Consider the following 25,511-nt stretch of genomic DNA (forward strand, 5'->3'; position numbering starts at 1 on the left):
TCGAGCTCACAAATGGCGGAATCTTTTTTGTGCAGGTTTTTTTTCTTTGACTCCCTTCATATTCGTTTGAAGCTGAAGCTGCTTCAGGAGAAGTTCTTTGCCCCACCAGTGGTCATTTTTTATTTTCACTGGTGGGGCAAATAGAAAGGCTAGTGGGGCAAAATCCCCCCTAATTAACATGTTAAAAAAGGCCTGATCTATATTTCAGAAGTGAAGTGTGATAATTAAATATTTGTAGGCCTGTTGCTCTCTATTGCGACTTTTTAACGGGAAGATCGGTTCGCATTTGCGCCTTGAAATTGGGAACCTTTTCTTTCTTTCAAACCGAGCACAACTCAGGTCTATCACCATGTATGGGCGAACCCAGTGAGTTGTTCCGGAAGTGTAACTGTGTATGTAGTGTTATGCTTGATATTTCAGTGCTGCCATCCATATTTCAGAAGTGAAGTGAGTGATGTGTTATGATTGAATTACATTTGTACTGTTTGACTTTTTTTTTGGGAGATCGGTTCGCATTCGCGCCTTGAAGTTGGGAACCACAGAAAACCAACCTCAGCCGACCACCGGTATGACGACGGTGGGGTTCGAACCCGGGACCTCGCGACGTGAGTCCATCACTATGACCACTCGACCACCGCAGCGGCCGAAGTTGGGAACCGCAGGAAACCAATTTCAGCCGACCACCACAGTGGCGATGGGGGGGGGGGGGGGGCTCGAACTTGGGTCCCCGAGATTCGAGTCCGTCACCATGGCCATTCGTCCACAACAGCATAATGATGTTGCATAAATGGCGAGACTTGGCAGCGAAGAAACGGTACTCGTCATACGCCAAGACCTTTTAGAGCAAGAGCCTTCTCCTTTAGAAGGTGTTGGTAATGCCGGGTTTCCCTAGGAGTAGAATTTCTGAGCCGTGCGCAGCGTGAAAATGCTGATTGGTTAAAAACTTGAAATTCAGGTTTGTTGACCAATCAGCGTTTTCACGCTGCACACGGCATATAAATTCTACTTCTAGGGAAACCTGGCTTTATAAGCAGATTCCGATCGAAAATTTCTTTAAATCATCACAGGACTGAACTTTTAAGTATATGGCATAGCCACATTATAATATCATTCCCATTGAATGGAGAAATGCGATGTTAAATATTTTTCATTATTCACTCATTATGTTCATTAAAACTATAAATTATTGGGGAATGTTATGCCATCACATTAAAGGGCAGTTCAAGTTCACGATGGAAAAACAGCAAGGACACATCATGAACAACACACGTACACTCTTTTTTATTAACATTCTAAAAAATTATATTTTCTACATTATTTGACATTTATCATAATGATTATAATTACTGTGTTCTGATATTATATTTAATTATATATGATATTCTATAACTATAGAGTGTACGGAGATTTCTTTGTCCTGAGATAATAAGAAGAACAAAACTATTCGCTTCTTCCTGCCATGCTGTTGCACCCTCTTAGTTTGTTTACAAACAAATGATTAGTCCTTGTGAATTTACAATTGAAAAGAATTTAGATTAAGGTTGAGGGTCGCTCAAATCATGCGGAAAAGACTGAAGAAGCGAGAGGGATCGCTCCCTAACGAGAGGGGCTTGGTATGATATTTGAATTATTCTATTTGTGAAGCACCCGCCAATTTCGTTTTAAACTGACCCGGCCAATGCCCAAATTTCGGGATTTGACTGGAAGATCCCAGGCTAGTGTCCGAAGAAAAGAGTAGGCATGATTCGGGACGGCCATTTGTGTGGGGGGGGGATGGGATATTTTTTCGTGATACACCCATCATATCTCAGTCATGGTGTGGTGATAATGTTCTTTTTTTTTTTTCAAAATTTGAAAAAAACCCCAACTATGTGCTTATTTTAGGAACAGGTGCTGTATAATCCAGAGATTGGCGATTTCTGGCGACTTTTTTTTGTCGGCGCCAAACATGTCCGACGACCCGACCAAAAGTCGCCAAGGCCGTTAGACACTGCGGACGACGAAAAAAAAAATCGCCAGCATGGAAGACAATATTGAAAACCCATTCAAATTTGAAAAATATCATGAAACATAAATGAAATATAATAGTAACAACGCTCCTTCATGTTGTAGATTCTTTTAAATAAACAACGGTCATGCATGTTGTATAAATAATCATATTCTACGTATAAAAAAAAAATTAAAACCCGGACTATTTCCGGGTATCCAGATTCTTTTAAATAAATAACGGAAATTAAATAAAATAACAAATATTAATAAGAAAAATAAATAAAAAGGATACAACCTTACCGGTCGATGAAAATATAATCCTAACGCTCGGAATGAAAAACACTAAATGACTATTCAAACATTTGAAAAGACACGCCAAAAACAACTAACGAAAGGTAATCGCATCGGGAATAATCCAAGACAACGAGGCTACTGCACAAAGGGAAAAAACACTGTTATCCATTTGAATCGCCCGCGCTTTAAGCACCATCTATAATGGATGGACAATGGAAGCTACCGAGGAACAATCTAGAACAATGACAACCCGGCAAAGCAAGTGAGAGCCCCGATTGGCATAACTGAGAGCGCCGGCGTTGGCGACTTATAGCGCGCTTGGCGATCTGGGTTATATTGGATTTGGGGGTCTGGATTATACAGTACCTGTTCCATTGGCCGGCCAAAGACAGAATCATTTCTTCAAATCAGACTTTTGCCGAAACACTCTGTCAGTTTGCAAGTGGCTGGTCGTTTTGTGAATTGGAAGCTCTTCAGTCTGTGGCAGTAACAGGGTGTTCTGTTAGTGGCCTGACTAACTCAGAGGGCTAGTAGACATCAAGAGGAACAAATATTGCAATGGAACGTGGTGTCTCAAACCAAGTTGAAAGGGTGAAAATCACAAAAAACGCATGCAGGCTCTGAGTCCAGAGGAGACGGAAGGTGTATGTCAGTTCATTGCTGAATGCGTTTGTGATTTTGCTCAACATGTCTGACGTAAGCGGAATTGTGAAACGCATGCGCAGGGGTAGGATCACGTGCTGCAGACAACATAAATTAGCACTATTGCAGTAGTAAGCACGTTATCTGTTTCAATGTGTATCGTGATGGCTGACTACACGAACGAGAAATAAGCTGATATGCATCTGATTTACGGTCAAGCAAACGGCAATGAGCACTTAGCACAGCTGAAGTACCAACAGCCTGTGGACACACTGGAGGATCTCATAGCACGGATTGCCGTTGCTGCGGCAGACATTAAAAGCATATCGGCTATCTTCCATCACGTCTGGGAATTATTTTTGTCGTTATAGAGACGGTGCAATGACGTCAGTGGCTGCCACTTCCAACAACTCTTTTAATAATTAATCAAATAAATCTTTTTGTGTTATTGTACTTTCTGTCATTGCAGCGTGACGTCGTGTGTTTTCCATGATTTTCACCCTCTCAACGTGTTTTGCAACAATATGTTCCATTGCAATTTTTGTTCCTCTCGATATCTACTAACAACCCTCTGAGTTTGTTGGTCCATTAACAGAACACCCTGTGTATTTATAATCTACAGTCGCTCAGTGGTTCTCAACCTGCGGCCAGAGGCATATGTAAAGGAAGGACTTTTGCTTTGGTGAGAAAAGTGTCCAAAAATATGAGAAGAGTCTCCAAGAGTGAAATGGAGCCATGCTTGCTGACAACTGTCTTTGCCAAAGAAAAAAAAAATCGCCAGTGAAGGCCAGACATGGGATTGAGATAGATAGAGAAGCAACGTAACTATATGAAAAAAACCAACAGGTTATAAATGAAAACATGATTCCCAAGTAAAAACTCTGGTATAAAAACCAGGACTATCCCTTAAACAATATGACACACTCGCTCCCTTCCTTCTGATGTATAAATAAATATTCTCTGGAGAAAAATAAAAACCCAGACTATCATTAGATAATACAACAGTCAGAAAAAAAGTCCCTCTAGGTTCAGTCAAAAATCGTGGACAAAACAACGCAAAGCATTTTAAGGCTTTCTTTGGCGTTATCAAGTCAGATGGTTTGTTATATATTTTATGATTATGATGGCATTGATTTTTTTTTTCATTGAGGGTTTCTGAGACACTGATTTCCAGTTGCATTCATCCTTCGAGAAGGTTCGGAAACGCATAAGTGCATGCAGTGCATCTGGTATTTTAGGTTCAAGTGAAAAATGGTCTCTGGGTTCAATAAAAACATGATTACGGGATTAAAACTCTGCTTATCTGTCCCCCCCCCCCCATAAGGGCAGGGCTGACAGGGCCTGGGACAATTCTCATCATTTTTTTTTCACACTATAAATAACTATAGAAGGGCCCGTGAAAAGTCTGACTGGGGGCCCTCAAAAGATCCCAGTCTAGGGGCCCCTGCTCCAGGATGTGAGGGCCATACTGGGTGTTACGGCTAGTTGATCATTGATAATTTTTGTCACACCACAGTCATTTTCTTCACACAAGGGCTAATTAGACTGGGACCTACAATTTATTGCTGATTCTGAACGGCTGCCTTTTCTATACTACCTGAAGTAAGGTGGCTGTGCTAACCACTTGATGTCGGACTGTCTATCATAGCAATCGTTGTCTGTGGTCATGCCACCATTTCTGTTGTACCCCTGTGTCAGGAAAGTTTCTGACAAACACGAACTTGGTATTGAACTCGTGACACCTCTAAACAACCATTGGAACTTTAAGTGAGTATCTTATCGACCTGGGCTACCATGACCTATAATAGCTAGTAAGCGAAAAATTAATAAAAATGTAAATATGGAATGTACAACCTGAGAGAAAACAGGATATTCCAACAAGAAAAAGTAAATGTAAGATACTGAGAAAACGGTACACACAGTACAATGAGATGAAGAAGAAAAAAAACGAAAAGTGTGGAGGTGTGACTGTATTAATTTTTCATTTTCTCATTTGTTTACGAATTGATTGATAACATTTTTTTTTCACAATTACTTTAAGGTCGAAAGGATTCGCAGCCAAGAAGAGATAAATCAGGAAGCGAAAGTAACGACTATTGATGAAGTCGGTTCACCACCAGCAAAGAGATCCTTCTTGAAGAGATTTTGGAGTAATATGTCGTACTTCAAATATGTCATACTGATTCTCATCTTACCTCCGATTCTGAATTTTGGCGCTCTACAAAGGGAAATGATAGCTCTTGTTCCTAAAGGTGAGAATTTCCTTTCTATGATAAGAATAACAGTTACATCACATGCCGATTGTAGTCAAAATCAACTACCAAACTGTACATGTACCTTGTATAAATTTCTCAACACCATTTCTAACAAATGGCACATGCCAGAAAATGTGTTCTGAGTGTATTTGTGGCCCTAAACATATTTATGTTGTCGAGTTGCACTTGTTTCATGTTCGTGCTACCATCAATCTAACATTTTCCATTTACCTTCTCTTTTCTGAGAGACTTTTCTCAAATGGGAGACCTGCTTGCATTCACACAGCTGGAAAACTGCAGAAAACCAACTTCAGCCAACCACCACTGTGCCGTCAGTGGTGGATGATATTTCATACTGCAATCAAACCTCCTCAAAGCAAATCCTCATAGAGCCAATGTTGAAGTTTCACAAAGCACCAATTTATTAACCTTACATTTACCCAAGCATAGGGTGGCTAGATGTTTGAGTTTTTCAAAATTTTTTGCCCTGTTTTGTAAAAAGGCTTTTAAGTCACCTGATTGTCCCAGTTTTTACTTGCGTAATGAAATAGAATTATTTTCAATATTTTTTAAATTTAATTCTTTTAACTATTTTAGATAATATGCTCGGAATTTATTTCACTGCTGTATTTTTGCCATGTTAATGTTGTACTGCGTTGCTAATAGCTCTTATATTGATACAGTGTACTTATTGATTATATTGATTGTGCTGATTGGAAGCAAGTGACACAAATATGAATTCAGTTTTGACAGAATTGTGGCCAGATTGCTTTGCAGGCAGAAATTTTGCCACTGAGATTATAGAGTATACAGTAAAACCCCCCCTTAACAGATGCCCCCTCTAGCCGCTGTGGTGGTTGAAGGGTCATAGTGATGGACTCTCATCGCAGGGACCCAAGTTCGAGCCCCCACTATCGCCACAGTGATGGCTGACTGAATTTGGTTTTCTGTGCTTCCGAACTTTGAGGCATGAATGCAAGCTGATCTCCTCTTTAAAAAGTTTTGCCGCAGAGCAACAGTCCTACAAACTGCACAAATATTCATACACTTCTGAAATACAGATGGCAGAACTGAAAAATGAGACATAACACTAGATACACTCAGACTGTTAGGTACACACATCTCTTCCGGACTCTGCTACGAAGCTGGGCTGGAAGAGATCTCGGCAACAGGATAAATCCAATGGCAAAGTTCTGGTGTTCATTCATTCATTCATTGTTAGGTACACACGCTTCACTTCCGGCATAACTTATTAGGTAGTAAATTGCCCATGGGGATAGACTTGAGTTATAGTTGGTTTGAAAGAACTTTCTTTTACCGATAAATTTTTTTTGTCATGCTAGTGTCCACAAAAGAGGTTTGTATCGTATTAAAGCAACCAGACATGGCCCCTGCTTTTGCTCTGATATAGGATATAAGTCTGTTATCTTGTAAGGGTGGGATGGTCTCTTCTAGGTAAAAGCGTTTTCATTGTTAATCTAATGTGCTGCCATGGTGGTCGAGTGGCCGCTGTGGTGGTCGAGTGGTTATAGTGACGGACTCGCGATGCGAGGATCCGGGTTCGAACCCCACAGTGGTGGTCGGCTGAAGTTGGTTTTCTGTGGTTCCCAACTTCAAGGCGCAAATGCGAGCCGATCTCCCCGTTAAAAAGTCTCGCCACAGAGAGCAACAGTCCTACAACGATAAATCATTCAATCATAACACTTCACTCATAGTTAGAAAAACTAGTGGCAGATGGCAGCACTACACATAACAAGCATTACAGAGAAACAACAAAACTTCACGTCAGGTTTCACTACACGTACACGCACATTCCCGCATGTACCGATTCGTTGGGGGCTTCCGCGGGGGGGGGGGGGTGGGCGGGGTGCATGTGTGGTTGTAGTAGTAGTAGGTAGGGCCTCCAAAAAATGGCTCGGGGATCCATGATGTTCTTAAGTCAGCCACCTCGTTGGGCAATTTGCCTGTTGTGGCGTTGAATTTGTATTTGTATTTGTATTTGCCTCTTATTTTTTGAACTATGAATGAAGTGTAATGAATCTTCAATCATTACACTTCATTCATAGTTCGAAAAATGGGAGGGAGATGGCAGCACTATAGCAAGCATTACACAGAAACAAGCTTCACATTAGGTTCACAACACGTACACACTCATTCCAACATGTACCAATTCATTAGAAGTTCTGCAGAGGAATATGGCGAGGTGCATGTGTAGTTTAGAAGTAGTAGTATTAATCTAGTGATTTCAATCGGTTTTACGTTACGCACTTGAGTACTTAAGTTACGCAAAGCATCGCTGTGGAAGTGCACACTAAAAAATAATCTCAGTTCTTGGAACAAATTAATCAATTTTACATTGATTCCTATGGCAGAAAACAATTTTGGTTTCTGAAGCATTCACTTTACAAACTGATTTTCGGAACAAATTACATGTGCAGTATTAAGTTTGTAAACCAAGGGTCGACTGCGACTGCTCGTAGAAGCATAGACGTTATAATATGAGGCTTAAGAGTACTTGAGTCCCCCCTAGTAATTTATGAGTGTATAATGTAACACATCTCACCCTTCTTGTCATAGGCCCTTCAATCACGTATATACAGGACGTCTGACAACCTTGGCTTCCATCTTAATGTTTTACTTGTTTTTGCGCCTCTGTGTAAAAGTAGTGTGATAATATTTTCATAATGCATTCATAGTTTGCACTGTAATGCTGATCAAATGAGAGTTTTGAAAATGTCCCAGTTTTGCCCCAGTTATTGTTAATGAATGTTCTGGTTTTTAACAACGATTTCTAGGATTTGTCTTGATTTTGCAGGCACACCATCTGGTCATCGTACCCAAATAGTATACCTTTCCTTTAAACGTCTTCCCCATTACCAAACTTTTGATCTTATAAACTAATTGATCAGGTCTGTACAGGTTCGTAAAAACGTGTCGACTGTGTTATGAAATAGGTCTTGGTACATATTTTGGTTAAATCAATGCCATTTTCATTTAATTAATAAGATAACTTTATTTTATGAGACGGGTGGTAATATTGACTGGAAAATGTTCATATTAAACCTATGCTTATTTATACACTACACTCTTGCTAATATGGCACATATCAGACCAAGGTGTGTAGTTATTGAAAAAGCCCATTTAAATAATGTAAACTTCTGTACTCAGACATGCGGTGAAATGTTTTTGTTTTCTATGCTCGAAGAAAACTTCCCTAGAAACACAGAATTACTGGATATGCTGGATTAGCACATGGCCGGATTAGCAAAATTCTACCTTATAGCCCATACATACATGCTCAACCCATTGCCTGTGAGCCAGATGTGGCCCCTGGAGTCATCTGATGTGGCCTGCAATCTCAAACTTCAAAATGTCATTTTGTAAAACGAACCAAGTGGCACGTTTAAGATTACTTAAGTGATCTGCAGCATATTAACAGATTATTGAAGTGACTCGGGGCACAGTTTCAGAGCACTTAAGCGATTCACAGTGCAGTTCCACATCACTTAAGTTACCCGCGGCACATTTACAGATCATGTAATGTAAGTGTTTCATGCTCATTTACAGATCACTCAAGTGTCCCACAGCACATTTGCAGATCACTTCAGTGACCTGCTACACACTTAAGTGATCCATGGCGCTGTTCCAGATAACTTAAGGGGATCTCAACATGTTTTCAAACCAATGAAGTTGCCCACACTAAGGTTTCCTAAAGGTTGAGCATCTGTAGTTTAGCCTATTAGGTTCTACCAAAATTTTGTGCATAGGAGCAGCTGTGCTTGAGCTAGGATCAGGACCTTGTCTAGCATTTTTTCAGGGAAAGAAGGAGGGGGGGGGGGCGTCAAACATAATTTTGTGTCCCCGTAAAAGTCAATGATGTAAAAATTATGGTGTTTTTTTCCCTCTTCTCTCTCTTTAAAATTTTCCTTCCTTCCTAAATTTTTGCCTGAGACGATTGCCCCGTCCTAATTTCCACTCTGGCCTGAGATATGACTACTTCATAGCTCTGACTACTCATGAAAACTTCAAATGCTTTGACAGGAACCTCCATTCCTCACGAACACCCCTCTTTTATGGACAAGTCACCCTGTCTCACGAGTGTCTACAAAAGAGTGGTTTCACAGTGTGAGGTTTTCCTCAACTGAGAGAGGGAAAAGTTTGAAATCAAAAGTGCATGCTTTGAGATAATTTCTTTGTTTGTAAGTATGATAAAAATTTCAAGATTTTGATGGAATTTTCACAGTATATTGTGCCATCTTATTTAGAATCCATTTCATTTTCTTTGTATGAAAGCAAACATTGTATTCAGGTAGTTGATTTCTGGAACCTATAGGCCATGTGTTTCCCCCAAAACTTTTTTTTCCACATGTATGGATCTTTTTTTTTTCTCTTATACTGTACAACAATATATAGTAAGTCCTCGGTATAGCATCACCTCTGGGTACCAAACAAAGGTGACTTGATAAATGAGGTGACTTAATGAATAAGCATGATTTCACAAGTAAATGTACACTCTGATAGCATACATTATCAAAAAATTTGCTGTTAAAATTTGTTTCCACACAGAAATAGGTTAGTCTAGAACTTATGAAGAAATTGTTTTTTTAAATTTTAAAATAGGAAAAAAGCAGACAATTCGTCTCAAAATGGTTGTGATATTTAATGAGAATAAATAAATATACATTCACACAAACGTTTGCAACTTACGTTACAGCGTGCTATTTAAAGAAATCTGTTATGCATGACTGCTGCTTTTCAAGCTCCACACTAGAAACTAACTTTTCTAATTGTACCATAACTTCAAAATGTTTTTAAATGACCTCGGATGTTGTGAGGAACCTCTTGACAATGTTAAACACTAGGAGAGCTTTCTTTTATGATTTTACTTGGAAGATATGTTTTTTTTTTGTTTGTTGGTGAACATCTTGTATATGATTGTGAATGTGCAGTAAAGATTTTTGTACAATGGAATATTTGAGCTTACTACTTGTCTTGCTTATCCATTTTAAACTTGATTTATATTCTGAAAGCCAATCAGGCACTGTCTGCTATCCCAGACGCTGGTCTATACCTTCCGGCAAATTGGGCATGAATCACTTCAGAGAAAAAGAAATGGATGGAAAGTGAAAGAAAAACCCCAATAAAAGACAATGTCTTCCCTCTGTTTGAGTCATGCTTCTGAAAGAACAGAACATTATAACATGTACTTCGAGAAGACTCACAAGGTGGCTTTGCAAGCAATTTTGTAATTTGAGCATGACATACTATGTCATATTACATATTGATATAACGTCACCATGCTTGTAACATCAGTTTTTGAAAATCTGAGCCGGCAGAATATAAATTCTTTCCTAAACTTTCCTGTGTTCAAAGTTTTAATATAGTGAGGTGCTGTAAATTCTATGCCAATGGTGTTATATAAAGATTTGGTGTGTGCTGGAGAGTTTTTGCCATGCATAACGTGCGGAAAATATTTTTTTCCAAGTACAAATAGATTTTAAAAAATGCATGTTCATTATTTATATTTCCAGGAGAACGTATATATGTTGGCTGGGGACAAAAAATGTATATTCATTGTGAAGGAGAAGGTCTACCTACAGGTAATTCAATGATGTTTTACAATGATAGCCTATTTTCATCATTTTGGTTTAGAGTAGTAATTTGTCATCTATTGGATGTTGCAATTTTTTTTCCCACTCTCAGTCACTTGTATTTAATTATTTTTATACCATTTATTATATGCATATATTTCCGGTTATGATGGATGTATAATTTATTTTCAGTTATACTGGATGCACCAACTGGGCTCAGTTCAGATATATGGATATTCGTACACAAAGAACTTTCACAATATACTAAAGTTTGTTGGTCTTCATATTTTTTCTTTTCAAAATAATCATTCCCATGTTTTTGTGTTATTTAAATTTTTGTTTATTGTACTGAAGCGACTTTAAATATTGAAAATAATGACTATCCTTTCAATAGAGAAAATTTTATTTTGGAAAAAGCAATATTAAATGAAAATCTATCTTGAATAAAGCATTAATGTTTTATTATTAGCGATCATCATGTCCATTACTTTAATTTTGATCAATATACAGTGACCTCTCACTTATGCATCGTGCATGGGAATGAGCTAAAAAAGATGTTTGAGCGAGAGAGAGGCTTATAGGTGAAATTCAAGAAAAATTCACTCTGAAAAAATATATAACATAAAAATTGACACAAGTGCATTAAAATACAGGTAACTTTTTCATGTTTGAGAAGCATCCTGAGACTCCTTAAATTACCGATCATAGAAGGGGAAATTTTCTCAGAACCATCAGTGTTACAACACAGTGAAACAATTAATCTTTCTTTACTTTTCTTCCTCACTGTGACACATTTCACCTTTGAAAGCTAGAGTTTTGTCTCATGATTTTACAAAAATGCCCATCTCATTGAATGAAGTGCATAACAGAGAAACATTTAGAAGACAGGGCGTATAAGTGAGAGAACTATATTCAGAAAAACTGCTGATACACCAGCAATTTTTTGAATTCAACCTTTTGTTAGGGGTAGGGGTAGGGATGAAATGATTGATAAAAGAAAAGACAAACATGTTTGATATTTTAAACTTGCATCATTTTGTGGACAATTACAGTGCATACCTTAAATTCTGAAATGAGCTACTTCTATTGTATTTTGTCTAGTTCTGTTCTCCCCCCCCCCCCCAACATGTGTTTATTTCAAGTCCAAATAATGCTAAGTATTTAAAAGATATGTTGCAATTTCAGGTCTGTATCTATGATCGCTCTGGGATTGGAAACAGTGATGCAATATTCAGTGTAAGTGCTGCAACTATTTTTATTTTTCAGGCTTTCTTGAGAAGGATATTTTTTCTGAATGCATCTCAAGTTTTCTGACAGCATAAAGTTTTAAGAACTCATACAAGAATGCCTACCAACCTGAGAAGGAGTTATAGGTTGAGGAACACTTGAAAATAATCATTTCTCTGTCGTGGCAAAAAAAAAATTGCTTTGCGCCTAATTTTATACAAATGCAAAGGTCTCAACAGGCGAGATGCCCAATGAGGGAGCTGAGCAAAGATGCCCATAAAAAATTAGTAAAAGCCCTTGTATAACATTAAAGTACTGGGAAAAAATCTTAATATATGATTCATTTATTATATTTGTTATTTTGCATATTTCAGTAGATTTCAAACAGTTACTGACTTCTTGTGGAAGAGAAAAATTATTATCTATTTTTTTTTTCCATCCTGTAGTCTATTGCAAATGAATGGAACATTTGACATCTAATGATTTAATAAAAGTTGATGAATTTTATTTTAGGCACATGTTGTCCAAGTATTTATTTGGCATCAGGCATTAATTTTGTTGTCGTCTTGTTTCAGGAAGTATCATCTGATGACCTGAGTTCTTCAAACAGACAGTACATTGCACAACCATCTAGTCTTGATCAGTAAGGTTTATGTTTTGCTAGTAAATATATGAAAATAACATACATATATGTATTCATGACTGATTCAATGAATTTGATGGGACTACTACTTACATGCACTTCATTCCTCCTTCCAACAAATAACGTACATGTCAGAACATGTATTCTTCATGTGTGGGAATACAGTATTTATGTTGTCATAGTTATGCATGTTTGAAATTCTGGTAGTGCTGCCATATTTATATATAGTCTTCCATATTTTGAACCCGCACCATAATATTCTCAGTGTTCTAACTTACTTTTCTGTTCATCCGTTCAACAGAATGATGAGTGATCTGCATTATTTAGTTCATGATGGAAAACCTTTGCTTCGACCATTCATATTGGTTGGTTCGGAGATTGGGGCTTTGATATCCAGGTTATATGCTTTGATTAACCCAGAGTAAGTATGTGGTTTTAAATTTCAATTACTTATTATCAGTGCTAAAACTATCCGTATCAGTGATCTTGCTAAAATTATGTTTTCAGTGAAAAAAAAACCAGATCGGAGTTTATATTATGAGCTCTGTTTATTCAAGATCTCTTGTGAACTTTTACTGTATTTGTAGTTTGATAAAAATCACATTTCCAACAGTTTAAATCATTCTGATGTTATCCATTTCCTAATTGTCAGTCATAAGGCAATATGCCTGTTTTAGTGGTTGTTTTTGTATTTATTAACTATAGTGCACACAGCACAGTATTTCCATATGGAAATGAAAATCCTTTACAGTAACCTTTGTAATGATACTTGCCCACATAACGGTATTACTCTGTGTTCTCGATGCGCTTTTCATACCATTAATATGTGATAACTCCTTTATAACAATACATTTTTGTGGTCGGTCTTTTGAGTACTGTTATAGGTGTTTCACTGCATATGATGAAAAATAGTTTTTTTGGATCAAAATACTTCAACTTCCTAAATTTTTTCATCTTGTGATTCGTTTAGTACTTTGCAAAATAGTTCTCAAGTACTCTTTTCTTCTCCCCCCTTGAGGAAATGACTTTCCTGATTATACATTGAAAAAACATCAGAATTTCTTTGTGCAGATTCAACTGCATTTTGTCTGCAGATTTTTTCCCCAAGAGGTTGGAATAGAAATAATTATTTAAAAAGTTAATTTTTTAAACTGATTGCATATCTATGTCAATAAAACAATTGACACATTTAAAAAAAAATGGAATTTTGCGTGTGCTGATTATATGCCACTGCCGACTATACAATGACAAAATTCTCAAAGTAGGAAAGTTCCCATTTGTGAGTTTGATACCGGGTTCATCATTGTCAGAAACTTTCCAGACATAGGGATTCAACAGAAATGGCGACATGACCACAGAAAAAATATCGCGATTGTATGGAGTCCCACATCGAGGGGTTAGGGTACCAACCTCTCTGTGAGTATAAAAAAATATTGCCATTTGGAATATGCAATAAATTGTAGGTCCCAGTCTAATTAGCCCATGTGTGCAGAAAATGACTGTAGTGTAACAAAATGATCAAATGAAAGTTCATTAAGTATATTTAATTTTATTAATACAGTAGAACTTTGTTAAGATAATTTTATTCAAAACAATGTTTTGCTTAATATGAATCAAATATTTTTCACACTGGACATAATCAAATCTCTGTTTTGTCAGTCACTATAAAATTCAGTTCAGTGAAACCTTGTTACAATGATAATAGCACTTAAATCTCTGTACTACAATCTTTTTTCAAGTCTTGTGTAGAAATACCCATAGGTTTATGTTAAACTAATCTTGATGAGTTAATTCCTCTATAACAATATTTTTTCTTGGTTCTAAGATGAATGTTATATTGAGATTTCACTGTAATATGAAATATTTTCTGTGTTTCTTCGACTTTGTTTTAACCCTTTGCAATTTTATGTCAAGGTGGTGGACTTGACATCTGTTTTTAATTTTTAACCACCCAGTCCTATGTCCAACAAGTGGACTCAAAATTTCTGACTAAAGTTTTTAACCCAATCAACTCTGATTTAAATATCCTATGTGTGAACACTGTACTCAGATTTTACCCAATCGACTGGTATGATGTGACATTCACGTCCTTTCGTAATTAGCAGGCCTGTCATTTTGGCCCCTGCCCCGGGCTTTCAAAAATAGACTAAAAATGGTATATATATACATACATTGAGTACACGTGCTTTGCCACCCCTCCCTGGAAAGTTGAAATTACGGCCCTGATAATTAGACCTTTAATTTCGTTAATGTGAATGTTATGCACTGTGTATAAAGCCATGTATCTTCATGTAACTTCCGAGATAACTAACATGCAAGGACATGAACATAACTTCATGTGAGTTGATTGGATTGAAGATAATGAAATGTCTGGTAATAGCAAACATATCTAATGGCAAATTGGCAAAGTATCTATGAAAAATGAACTTGCTAGAATGCTTTTGAAAGAAGGGACTTCACTCTTGGTAAATGAGGTTGGATTACATTAAAAAAAAAAGTTGATCTTCCTCTCTCCCCATTATAGTACCTTTGAGATGATTCTGTTAATTTGAATTGCTTTCATTTGTTTGTTGAAACTCACAATTCTTAACTGAAATGAGTTTTACCCCTCATGCAAATTTTACTTTTGTGTTTTCAGTGATGTAACTTCACTCGTGCTGATCGACCCTCTTGTAGAAACTCTACTTCGAGATGGCACAGAGTGGAAGGAATATTGGTATGCACTTGAAATTTCTTTACTATAAAATTTTGGATTTAAGAAACAGAAATCACTGTCTTTTGTATTTTGATTTGATAGTTTTCATTGATAGTTTTTATGTTTTTCCCTTCAAAAGAGCAAACTTGTTTATCTTGGTGAGCATTAGAGTGAACAACAAACAAATTGGGGAAAAATATAAATTTTAGCAGCTGATAAATTAAGCACCCTTAGATCTATTATAATAGATGTCGATGATCTATTATAATAGATCCAAGGTATATATATATACCTGTTAGATTACGCTAAATATAACATTTGTCACATTCTCAGTTAATGCTCATGTGTGTTTTATTTCTTATAATCTGAGTTCTCTTTCACCTGTATGCCCCAAACTCTTTATTTTTATACAGCTTCCATTTTCATGTAAAATAGAAGATTATAAGAATTATTGTGAAAGAAATATTGTGATTTCAGCTTTGGTCAGGTTTAAGTTTACCCTCTATGGTTCACCCCCCACAAAAACGTATTGAAATTTTTTTTATAAATTTGGTTGTAAATATTGGTCCTGTTAACATATTTTTAATTGAAAGCACGAACATCAGCACAGAAATTTAATTAATTGGAGTGGATTTTTTAATTAGCTAAAATGACAACTTAAGGGTCAAATATACAGCTTACACTGATTTTAATAGAGATAAAATCTTGCTGAGTAAAGTTGAATAATCTTTACCTTGAATTTTATTTCCAATGTCTTGAGTTTGGTGTGTTATCTCTTAACATGTAAAATTTCAGCAACTCTCAGAAAGTGACTGACAGGCAATCAACTTTCTCATGATAAAAAAAAATAAATATTGTACTTATATAGCTGTATTTTGTATTAAAATGACACAGAAAGATAGATGTACATTCTAAAGTACCAAAAAATAGAAAATAAATTAGGGTTTGGTTATATGATGGGTTTTGTGGCCATGTATATTCAAATACACACAGGACCATAGAGAGTTGATGATTAAAGTCTGCACTCAATGCTATTGAAATCAATATCAATGAATATGTTACAGTATTCACATGCATTTTGTGACATGCTGGAAAATGATGAAGTTATGAAAGGATGATAGTAAAAATGAAAATAGTAGTGTTACATCTAAGTACTTGAGTATACTGTGGATAAATGTTCAATATCTGTCGAAACAGAAATATCATTAAGGAAAATGCTTAAATGACACACACAGAGAGAGAGGGGGGCATCTCCTTCTAATGGCCAGAAAGAGACTCTCCACCCAGTTGCCAGTTGATTTGTCAGAAAATAAAACAAATTTTCCAGAACTGAAAAAACAATTATCTGAACTTATCTACTTTTTTTTTGAGAAATTGAAGGAAAAGTTTTTTATTTATGTGGCTGAGATTCATGCAACACATAGAAGCCTTGTGATGATTTTAATTGGATTTTAGTAAATGGGTCATTGGGAAAAGTTTCTTAAAAAATATCACCTAAATTAAAATGTAGGGAATGCTTAACAAAAATTAACAAAACATGCAAAGAAATTTTGTTTAAATTTGCAAGTTTTATAAGCCATTGCTTCGAAAAGTGGGAACAAAATATATGTTTATATACTTAACACACACTAGTTAATATGGTGAGTTTAGTTTCATAAATATAAATTTATTGAATTGAATAAAACATCAAGACCTCATTTTATCTGGTATGCCAAAAATAACCAACTGTTCCAAATTGAAAAACTGCTGTCCCTCAATTTTACCGGCATATTGGATGAATTATGTTCGGGGCTAAAATATGTATTTGGATACATGAGACTAGAGGATGCACTAGCCAATCTAAAATAAAAACTTCTTTTATCTAAGATGTGGAAGCTCATATTCAGCAATGGAGGTAACAGAAGTAAGCAGGTAGTGCATCAATCCAGGTTTGTGAGAGGTTCTATTTATCCATTCTGGAATGGTCAATGAAAATGAGCAAATAATGCTAAACTTGTATTTTTCAGATTTTCACGTTGTATAATGTCTTTTTTCTTTCCAAATACATGAAATTATGTTTTGTCAATGAGTATATGTAAATGTTTTTGTTTTAGGTACAACAAGATACTACCCTCATATCAGTCACTGCATTTATCTGCGATGCTTGGCTTGTCTAGACTTGCATTGCTTGTTGGTTGGTTCCAACCATTCTACTTCACGGAGGGTGTACCTGAAGATGTCATCCTTAGACAAGTAATGTGATGTTTTTTTTCTTTGTTTTCCATAAAGAATTATATATATTGACCGCCTTGTAGAAGCCACCAATCGAATACTTTTACAAGGGGACACCAGTATCGATTGGTAAGGGATAATGCAAGGTTATGGTGTCGCAGGGAATTTTTCTCTAATAGGGTTGTTAATAAATGGAATAGCTTACCCCCGGACGTAGTAAATTGTAACACAATTGACACGTTTAAAAAGAAGTATGATAAACATGTTGGGGTAAATCGAGAAGCTATTCATTCTTAGAATAAGACAACCATAAGTATTCTTTATGGGCATTGTATAATATTTTATCATGTATATATTGTTTATAATTTTTGGTAATTGCATTTTTAATTGGGTTGCTGTTTTTTTTTTTGAAATATATGACATTCATATTTTTATGGGCATCTTTTTCTCAGCCACCTCGTTGGGCATTTTGTCTGTTGTGGCATTGTATTTGTATAATTAGATATTAAATATATTTTTTAATTTCATATACATAATTATGTGTTGCATAATTATATATTGTATGGAATGTACCACACAATAAAAAACATCCTAATTCACATTAAACTTTCCTAGTTTAACTCCTTGCAGTAGCTGAATGAAATATTTAAAAAAGCAAAATCATAGCTTAAAGGGAGAAAAATTTTGTTTTGGAACAGTATGATATTTAAAAAATCATAGAAAATGAGTTAGTATGATTAAGTGGCATGACTGAACATTAGTGATCAGTCTTGCATTTTTCACACAAGATGGGACACCACTAGAGCCCAGAAGAAGAGCCAGGACTAAGAATGGATAGATAGATAAAATATTCATATATAGGCATTCAAAGGGCACTAAAAAGCCTAAACTAGGTACCAGTAAAGTAATGAAAGGCCGAAAAAGGGGAATGTTAGCCCAGGGCTGTACAAATTGATTGAAAAACAATTTAGGTGAAAAACCAGAAAAGTTTTTCTTAGGTGTGAAAAATTTTTTTACTTGAAAAAGTCCAAAATAATGTTTTGTTTGACTTTTTCAGAGCATAGTGACCCTCTTTCATGTTGACGGCCGTGCCAACATGAAAGAAGTAAATTCCAAAGATTTTGTGCTGCTTTCAGCCTGCAATTTAGAAAATACACGAAGAAAATTTTAGGTGCCAATACCATTTTTTTAGTTGCTATGGTGACCTGACACCTGGGATTTGTCCAGCCCTGTGTTAGCCATCAATTATAAATGCCTAATGAAAAGTAGCTAAAAGCTACAATTTTACTCAGTTATCTGGCTAATTCTGTGCTCAGATGGCAAAATGTTATGCAACTTTTTTAAAATTTCATGATGGCAACTTTGTAAATAATATTTGGCCAACATGCAATACTGTGGCTTTTTGATTTATCACAATTTGCCTCTGTTGTTTCCTCATAATCTGAAAGAGAAAGACGGAATTTTGCGACCTTCCTAAATTTTTATGAAAATGACCGGAATGAGAACAACTCAATTTTTTTGGAAAAGTGGCTTATAAAATTTTGCCATCTGAGAACAGAATTAGTTTTATCCTTTTCCTTTTGTTTGGAAATTTGAAGCTAATATAATATATTATATTGTTTGATTAATTTTTTTATGAATATGTTGGAACTAAGTTTGTCATGTTCATTGCAGTTTTTTCAAAATCATTAACAAAAAATTTATTAATTGAAGTTATTAATAATTAGTTTTGTAAATTATGCTGAAAATCAGCATGGCATGCTATTCTGTTGCAGCCAGAGATAACTGATTACAGGTCTGAAAAACTGGCTAAAAAATTTGCTGAATTCACTGAATGTACTGATTCAGATACAGATTTATTATAACTGCATTATTAGCTAATATTATTATACAAAAAAAAGTGTTTGAGATCATTCAAACATAGGTCGAAATTCGGTTTTATCGAATACTTAATATACGTAATTGGCTGACATATGGGAAGTAGTAAAGTGATACATAAATAGAATAGTTATACATAAACTATAATATTATTATGTGGAGTTATTTAAAAAACGTTTTCTTAACAAGATAGTTTTCTCAAAATATTCAAATATTGAGCTTTGCGTAGAATATTAAGAATTTTTATATCAGGATCAAAATTAATACGAATGCAATTAATAATATTGATCTATTTACAGGGTAAGTGTTTTTTTTCCTTCTGTTGTCTGATGTCTATGATTTTTTGTTGTTACAGAAGTCTTTGCTCTGCAATCCTCGCCATATCAATTCAGTTGTTAATGAGCATCTTTATATGAATACCAGTTTTCATCAGATCAGGTACTTCATGAGATCAGTCTTCATCTGCAAACTAAATCTTTCAAATACATTCATACATTTGATAATAGACTTATTTTGGAAAAAAAAAACCACTGATCCACATAATTAAATACATGCATAGCTTTTGTTGCATTGTTGTTATTATATGTGTGTTAATTTATTATATTTATTTTTGTCTTATTACAGTAGTGTGTGGATGTTTGAACCATTTCCTCATAATATTTCTGTGTCTGTGATAACCAGGAAGTACCCTGCTGAGTTCCCGGAAAACCTTCATCAAGTAATTAAATTTTATGTGTATAACATTTTATTAAAATGTTTGCTTGCAAAGCAACATTGATGCATATGGCATACAATTCATTCACCCTATCTTTGTGTAATGTTATGTCGGAGCTGAACTTATTGTGATACACTGATTTGTGATCTTTGTGGCGAATAATTTTAGGGGGAACAAAGACAAACCAAAGGTGAATTATTGATTTTTACAGTGGAGGGCAGCTGCAAAATCATGCCTATTACTTAACTGTACATGCACCTCATGCAAATTCCTCAGCAGAATTTATAATGAATCGGTACATGTAAGAACGTGTTGTGTGTGAGTGAGTATGAATGCATAGTCCTAATGCATTCATGTTGTCAGATTTATGCTTGTTTCTTGTTTTTGTCGGTTCTGCCATCTGTCTTCTTGTCAAATTTCGAAGTAAATGTTTGAATTTTCATGTTATGTAATTATTATTCTGAAGGTCTGTCTGCTTCTGACTTCAACTTCTATATTCTGCTTACTACTTCAGAACTGTTCTTTGTAGCTTGCAGCATCTCAAATAACTGATGCTATCATGCGGAGAACATAAATACTGAACATTTGTGACAAATTCAAATTTTTCTGTGATCAATCACAAAAATTATTTATCATGTACGTATACTTACATACATACTTTATCGTGTGTTTTCAACTCGAATTTCCTTTTAATCCTCGAATTTTTGATAAACCTTATTTTCATTACAAACTACAGCACTGTTTTGATGCTCAAATTTTTGAATCGAAAGACTAGCATGTGTGAAAAATATTTTGAGAGAGGAGGAGAGGTGTCTAATAACTCTTATTATTCAATATATATATATATATATAATTTGGTTTTTTTTTACCTAAGTGTAAATTTCATAACTTTTTTGCTGTGCACTGTTAGTTGGGGTACCACTGTATACGGCTTGTCACTTTACTTGATGATGGTTGTGACACCAAACTTCCATGATTTCTGTGGACAATAGCTACAAATATTTAGACACGACTGTAACATTACTCAGATAACTTATGCAATTAATACTCTCATGATTTAAATTTGAAATAGTTGATGGAAAGTTATAAAGTGTTATGCTTATTATTTGTTTGAACTGTGCTTTATGATTCTTTTTTGGTCTGCAGTCCCTATCAAGTTGGTTTAAGACTGCTGGAAAAAAACAGAAAATTTGATTGGGAAATATTAGGATTGTTAATATTACAGTGCTATCTGTTTCTTCTGATTGACAGTACCCACACTAGGGTCGGAACTTGAAGGAACAAAGAGAGTCACTGACCTGGGTGGAAAATTTTAGGAGAAACGAAAACAAAAAACTGATATGAAATGATCAAATTTTTCAATGTAAGTGGTGTTAAAATCATGTTTGCCTGCACCCTCCCCAGAAAAATCTTAGTTGTGGCTTTGGCACACAGCCCAAAACAGTCATCATTCATCAAAGAAGAAAGAATATTAATTTTTTTGGTGATTAATTTTAGAATTTTGAAGATTAATTTAGAAAATTTTTAAAAGCATGGATAATGATCACCTGTTGTTTTGTATTAAGGAATGGAAGGATGCACAAACTTATTTGGCAGAGAAACTTCATCCTGGCTGCCAAAAGACTGTGATTGAGAATACAGATTTCATGGAACTTTATTCAAAACCAAAGAATATTGCATCAATAGTTAAAGCTGAGATACTTAAGTGGAGAAAAAATTTACTGAAGTTGCCGGAGAAATCACAATGACAGAATAAATTTTTTTCTCTTTTTGCAAAAGTATAAGATTTTCTTTACATGTCCATTATTACTGGCATTAGTAATTATTTCTGATTATGTTCAAAAGCATATAAACTCTGCTGTAACCATATTTGTTTTATCAAGAAACTGAAGTTATGAGGATTTTTTTTTTCTATCGTAACATTATTTACTTAATTTGGATCATTGAGATTGAAAATATATTGGGATATTATAGCAGGCCAATGATTTGCACATTTTACCAAGACTATTAAAAAAAACTTTCCATACCTTTGTGGCAATTTTCCATGACTGTGTGATAATTTGGGCTGGTTTCTATTAGAAAGGGTTAAGTAATTTGATTGCTGTAGCCTCAACCAAAATCATGTGTTGCACATCACATCATATTGAAAATAAATTAAATTAAATAAATGTGTGTGAATCATTTAGTTCAGGGGTGGCCCTCCAACAGTGAGTTGGAGGGCTAACATAATGCTCAGTTTCGGCATTATGAACCACACCAGGGCAACACTTGTTTATAAGCCGTACCAGTAAAATAATCCAGAAAACTCACAAATTTGTCTCGGCCATAAGTAATATGGTGAAAAACAGGCAAATCAGTCATTAAAATTTTACTCTGGGCTCCACTTAGTAAACTGGTACATGCTCATTATTTGGTTTCAAGCTAGTATAGATGCAATGCATCAAGAATTACTGTTTCTTTTGCAAATTAATCCATTCAATTACATCCATGGTTTGAATTTTACAGAAAACTTTTCTTCCACAGTTTTAACAATGAACAAATCTGCTTCATCATTGTGCAATTAGGGTCGCTGATTTGGGAATTATTATTGACGAGTGGCTTAGGTTTTCTGAGCATTGTTCAGCGGTGGTCAAAAAAGCGAATAGAATGCTCGCGGTTTTATTTTCAAAAGGGTCTCTTTGCGTTTTCCTAAAGTAATTCTTCCACTCTTCCGAGGCTTTGTTCGTCCTGGACTGGAGTAAGTACTGCTGTAAGGTTTTGGATACCATACCTATAGAGGGACATAGACTTAGTTGAAGGGGTGCAGAGAAGAGCTACGCATGTCCTTATTGGCACATGTGGCTTGAGTTATGAAGAGAGACTTCATTTTTTGAATGACTGAGACTTTTTTTTTGAGTTAATGAATGTAAATAGTCTGGTAATCAGGTCTGCTATATTGAAACTAATAGCTCAAATAATGATGAGAAGAACAATTTAATACACAGTGATTTTACCTAGTCGCAAGCTGCATAAAATTATCTAGAAAGCCAGCTGTTGCTACCCCTGATTTCTCTACATAAGGAAAGAATTATGTGACAAAAAAGGAGATGCACAAAATACACTTCTGTATTCAAATTTATTGTACGAAGGAATCTGAAAATTTTCATTTTTTTGTTTCATTTTATTTTTTATATATATATTTTTTGTAACGGTACAAGATGTTTTTTTAGCAGGTTGGCACTTTCAATTCAAACAGTTCCTAAACGTCAAGTTCTCTTTAATATAGGAAACAGATATAAATCAATATATCGTAAACATCGCTATAGGATAACATTCATTTAACTATAATCCAATCTATCTTCCATTCATATTAATTTTCTATAATTTTAATTATACATCTTTTCAAATGACAATATTTACGAATTTCGAAATATAAACACTAAGATATATGATACACAAATTCTCCGTAAAGCATTGAAAACAAATTAAACTGAATGAATAAATCATATAAATCATAGTTTCCCAAACTTTTTGTTCCATCATCCTTTTTTTTCAAAAATTTTTCTTCTCATCGCACCCTAACTCATACCACAACCCATAGGATCATATATTAAACCCAAATCGTCTACCGCCCCACCCCTCAGGAAACATCCATTGTCCACTTTGGGAAACACTGATTTAGATGATATCAAACATCATTAGCAACTTCAGGATAAATATAATTTTATTTAAGCACGATTAGTAACTATTAGTTTCGTGATCAAATTAAATTTTTCATTTTTTTGTCAATAAAGTATTCGAATAACATTATTTGCTATTAGTAATTTGAATTTTGCCAAATTCCTTTCTCATGCTCATCACTTTTGCAAGAATTAAAAGGAGAAATGTTATTATTCAAAAATTAATGCCGTCTTTGTACTTATGTGATGAGCATGCATAACATTAATTGTTAATTTAAGAAAAATAGTCGTAATGATATGTGTTAATATCTAAACAAATCCATTAATCATTCACGGTAGAGGAATTTTCTTTCATGTTTTCACGGCAGTTTTCGCAAGCGGCAGTCAATGGTTTCTGTTGATCATCGAACTCTCATCACAAATACATGTAACCCACATCATTAATTTATCCAATATGTATATTTATATAATACCTTTATTCACATACGCAGACATATCCCTGTATGTATGTATGTTTATTTCATTAATACTGAAGGAAAATGATTGTTTATTTGATACGCTATCTCTTAGATTTGTACTAATCAATTAATGTTTATTAATACTTAGTGTTTTCTTTATTTACATATAGATACAGATATGACTAGTATTTATATGTGTTTTTATAGCTCCCACGAGGCTAGCACGCTGTAATAATTATTTTGCTCCGAAAAAGAGGAGGATATAATCATCAGTGCTGCCAGGAAAGCTATGGGCTTTATTAAAAATGTTCACTCTCGTTAATATCCATTTGAATGCGGATTGGTCCAGATGAAGCGAAAGAAAAGAGTGACATCATCTTCACTACTTTGTTAGTTTCGGTTCCTAAGAAATCCTTTGTTATCCAACCTTTATCCATCTGTCCGTTGAGTACTCTAGAGCAGCCAACCACCTGGAAATTGAGAGTTATTTAGGTTGTTTGAATATAAACAAATACATATGCCAGTTTTTAATGTTATCTGTAGGATTAAGTTTTTACCCAATTAGAAATAGGTTACATCATGCATGCGTGCTCAACCATGGCCCTCGGGCTAAATATAACTGGCGACTTCGAACATAATTTTGTAAAAATATGAACTAAGCTACATATCACTTGATTATCCTGCAACACATTTCCAGATCACTTGTCTTTCGAAAATCACTTGGCCCGTTGGCACATGATACCCTCAAGACAGCCCTGCTTTAGTGGCCTGCAGTGCAGTTTTACATCACTTGAATGGCCCACGGCACATTGGTAGATAACTTGAAGGCAGAGGCGCCGACATGAAGAAAACATTGACGTGGGATGAAAGTTGCGAGTTGTTCCACACATATGGGACTGGGGCTCAGAAGGAGGAGTGGCGTGTTGCTAGGGCCGTCATTTCAACTTTTTCCGGGGGGGGGGGCAAAGAACATATGCACTCAATATATGTATATATATATATATTTGTATAGGGTTGGCATTTTTAATCCAATTAGGCATCGCCACCCTTCAGAAACGCCTACACTTTTTGAACCGTGCATGGGGTTCCCCCCTGCTGAAAACCCACTGCATTTCTATTTCACTCTCATAAAAGTCAATTTTTTTGCTTTTTCTTTAAATAATTCTTTTTTTGTATATATATATACACTGAAGAGCCAAAAAAACTGGTCAAACTGCCTAATATCGTGTAGGGCCCCCGCGAGCACGCAGAAGT

At 35.3% G+C, this 25,511-nt stretch overlaps 2 protein-coding genes across 4 annotated transcripts in view; one reads left to right on the forward strand and one right to left on the reverse strand.

Annotated features, from left to right (window-relative positions):
- The first annotated feature begins 1,251 nt into the window (after nucleotides 1-1,251).
- LOC149081648 (uncharacterized) lies at nucleotides 1,252-22,286 on the forward strand. The gene is made up of 12 exons (XM_089237061.1): nucleotides 1,252-1,613; nucleotides 4,967-5,177; nucleotides 10,712-10,780; nucleotides 10,964-11,040; nucleotides 11,957-12,007; nucleotides 12,574-12,641; nucleotides 12,943-13,062; nucleotides 15,280-15,357; nucleotides 17,430-17,568; nucleotides 19,781-19,863; nucleotides 20,050-20,143; nucleotides 21,706-22,286. The coding sequence occupies exons 1-12, from the start codon at nucleotides 1,560-1,562 to the stop codon at nucleotides 21,886-21,888; spliced, it is 1,227 nt and encodes a 408-aa protein (XP_089093187.1). The 5' UTR covers nucleotides 1,252-1,559; the 3' UTR covers nucleotides 21,889-22,286.
- Nucleotides 22,287-23,269: 983 nt separating this feature from the next.
- LOC149081649 (uncharacterized) overlaps nucleotides 23,270-25,511 on the reverse strand; it is a 558,055-nt gene continuing 555,813 nt past the window's right edge. For all 3 annotated transcript variants that reach the window (XM_089237063.1, XM_089237062.1, XM_089237066.1), the window contains one exon: nucleotides 23,270-24,727. In XM_089237063.1, the coding sequence (XP_089093189.1) occupies nucleotides 24,676-24,727 (52 nt within the window). In that variant the 3' untranslated portion in view covers nucleotides 23,270-24,675. The remainder of the gene's footprint in view (nucleotides 24,728-25,511) is intronic.

This window comes from Pholcus phalangioides, unplaced genomic scaffold, assembly GCF_987345545.1.
Source record: "Pholcus phalangioides strain wild (caught in Gottingen) unplaced genomic scaffold, Ppha-v1.0 ptg000009l_1, whole genome shotgun sequence".
Classification (NCBI taxonomy): Eukaryota; Metazoa; Arthropoda; class Arachnida; order Araneae; family Pholcidae; genus Pholcus; species Pholcus phalangioides.

Coding starts and splice junctions, on each gene's coding strand:
- LOC149081648 (XM_089237061.1), top strand. CDS start 1,560: ATGCGGAAAAGACTGAAGAAGCGAGAGGGATCGCTCCCTAACGAGAGG. Junction 11,041..11,956: donor AACTTTCACAATATACTAAA/GTTTGTTGGTCT, acceptor TTGCAATTTCAG/GTCTGTATCTATGATCGCTC. Junction 13,063..15,279: donor TATGCTTTGATTAACCCAGA/GTAAGTATGTGG, acceptor TTGTGTTTTCAG/TGATGTAACTTCACTCGTGC.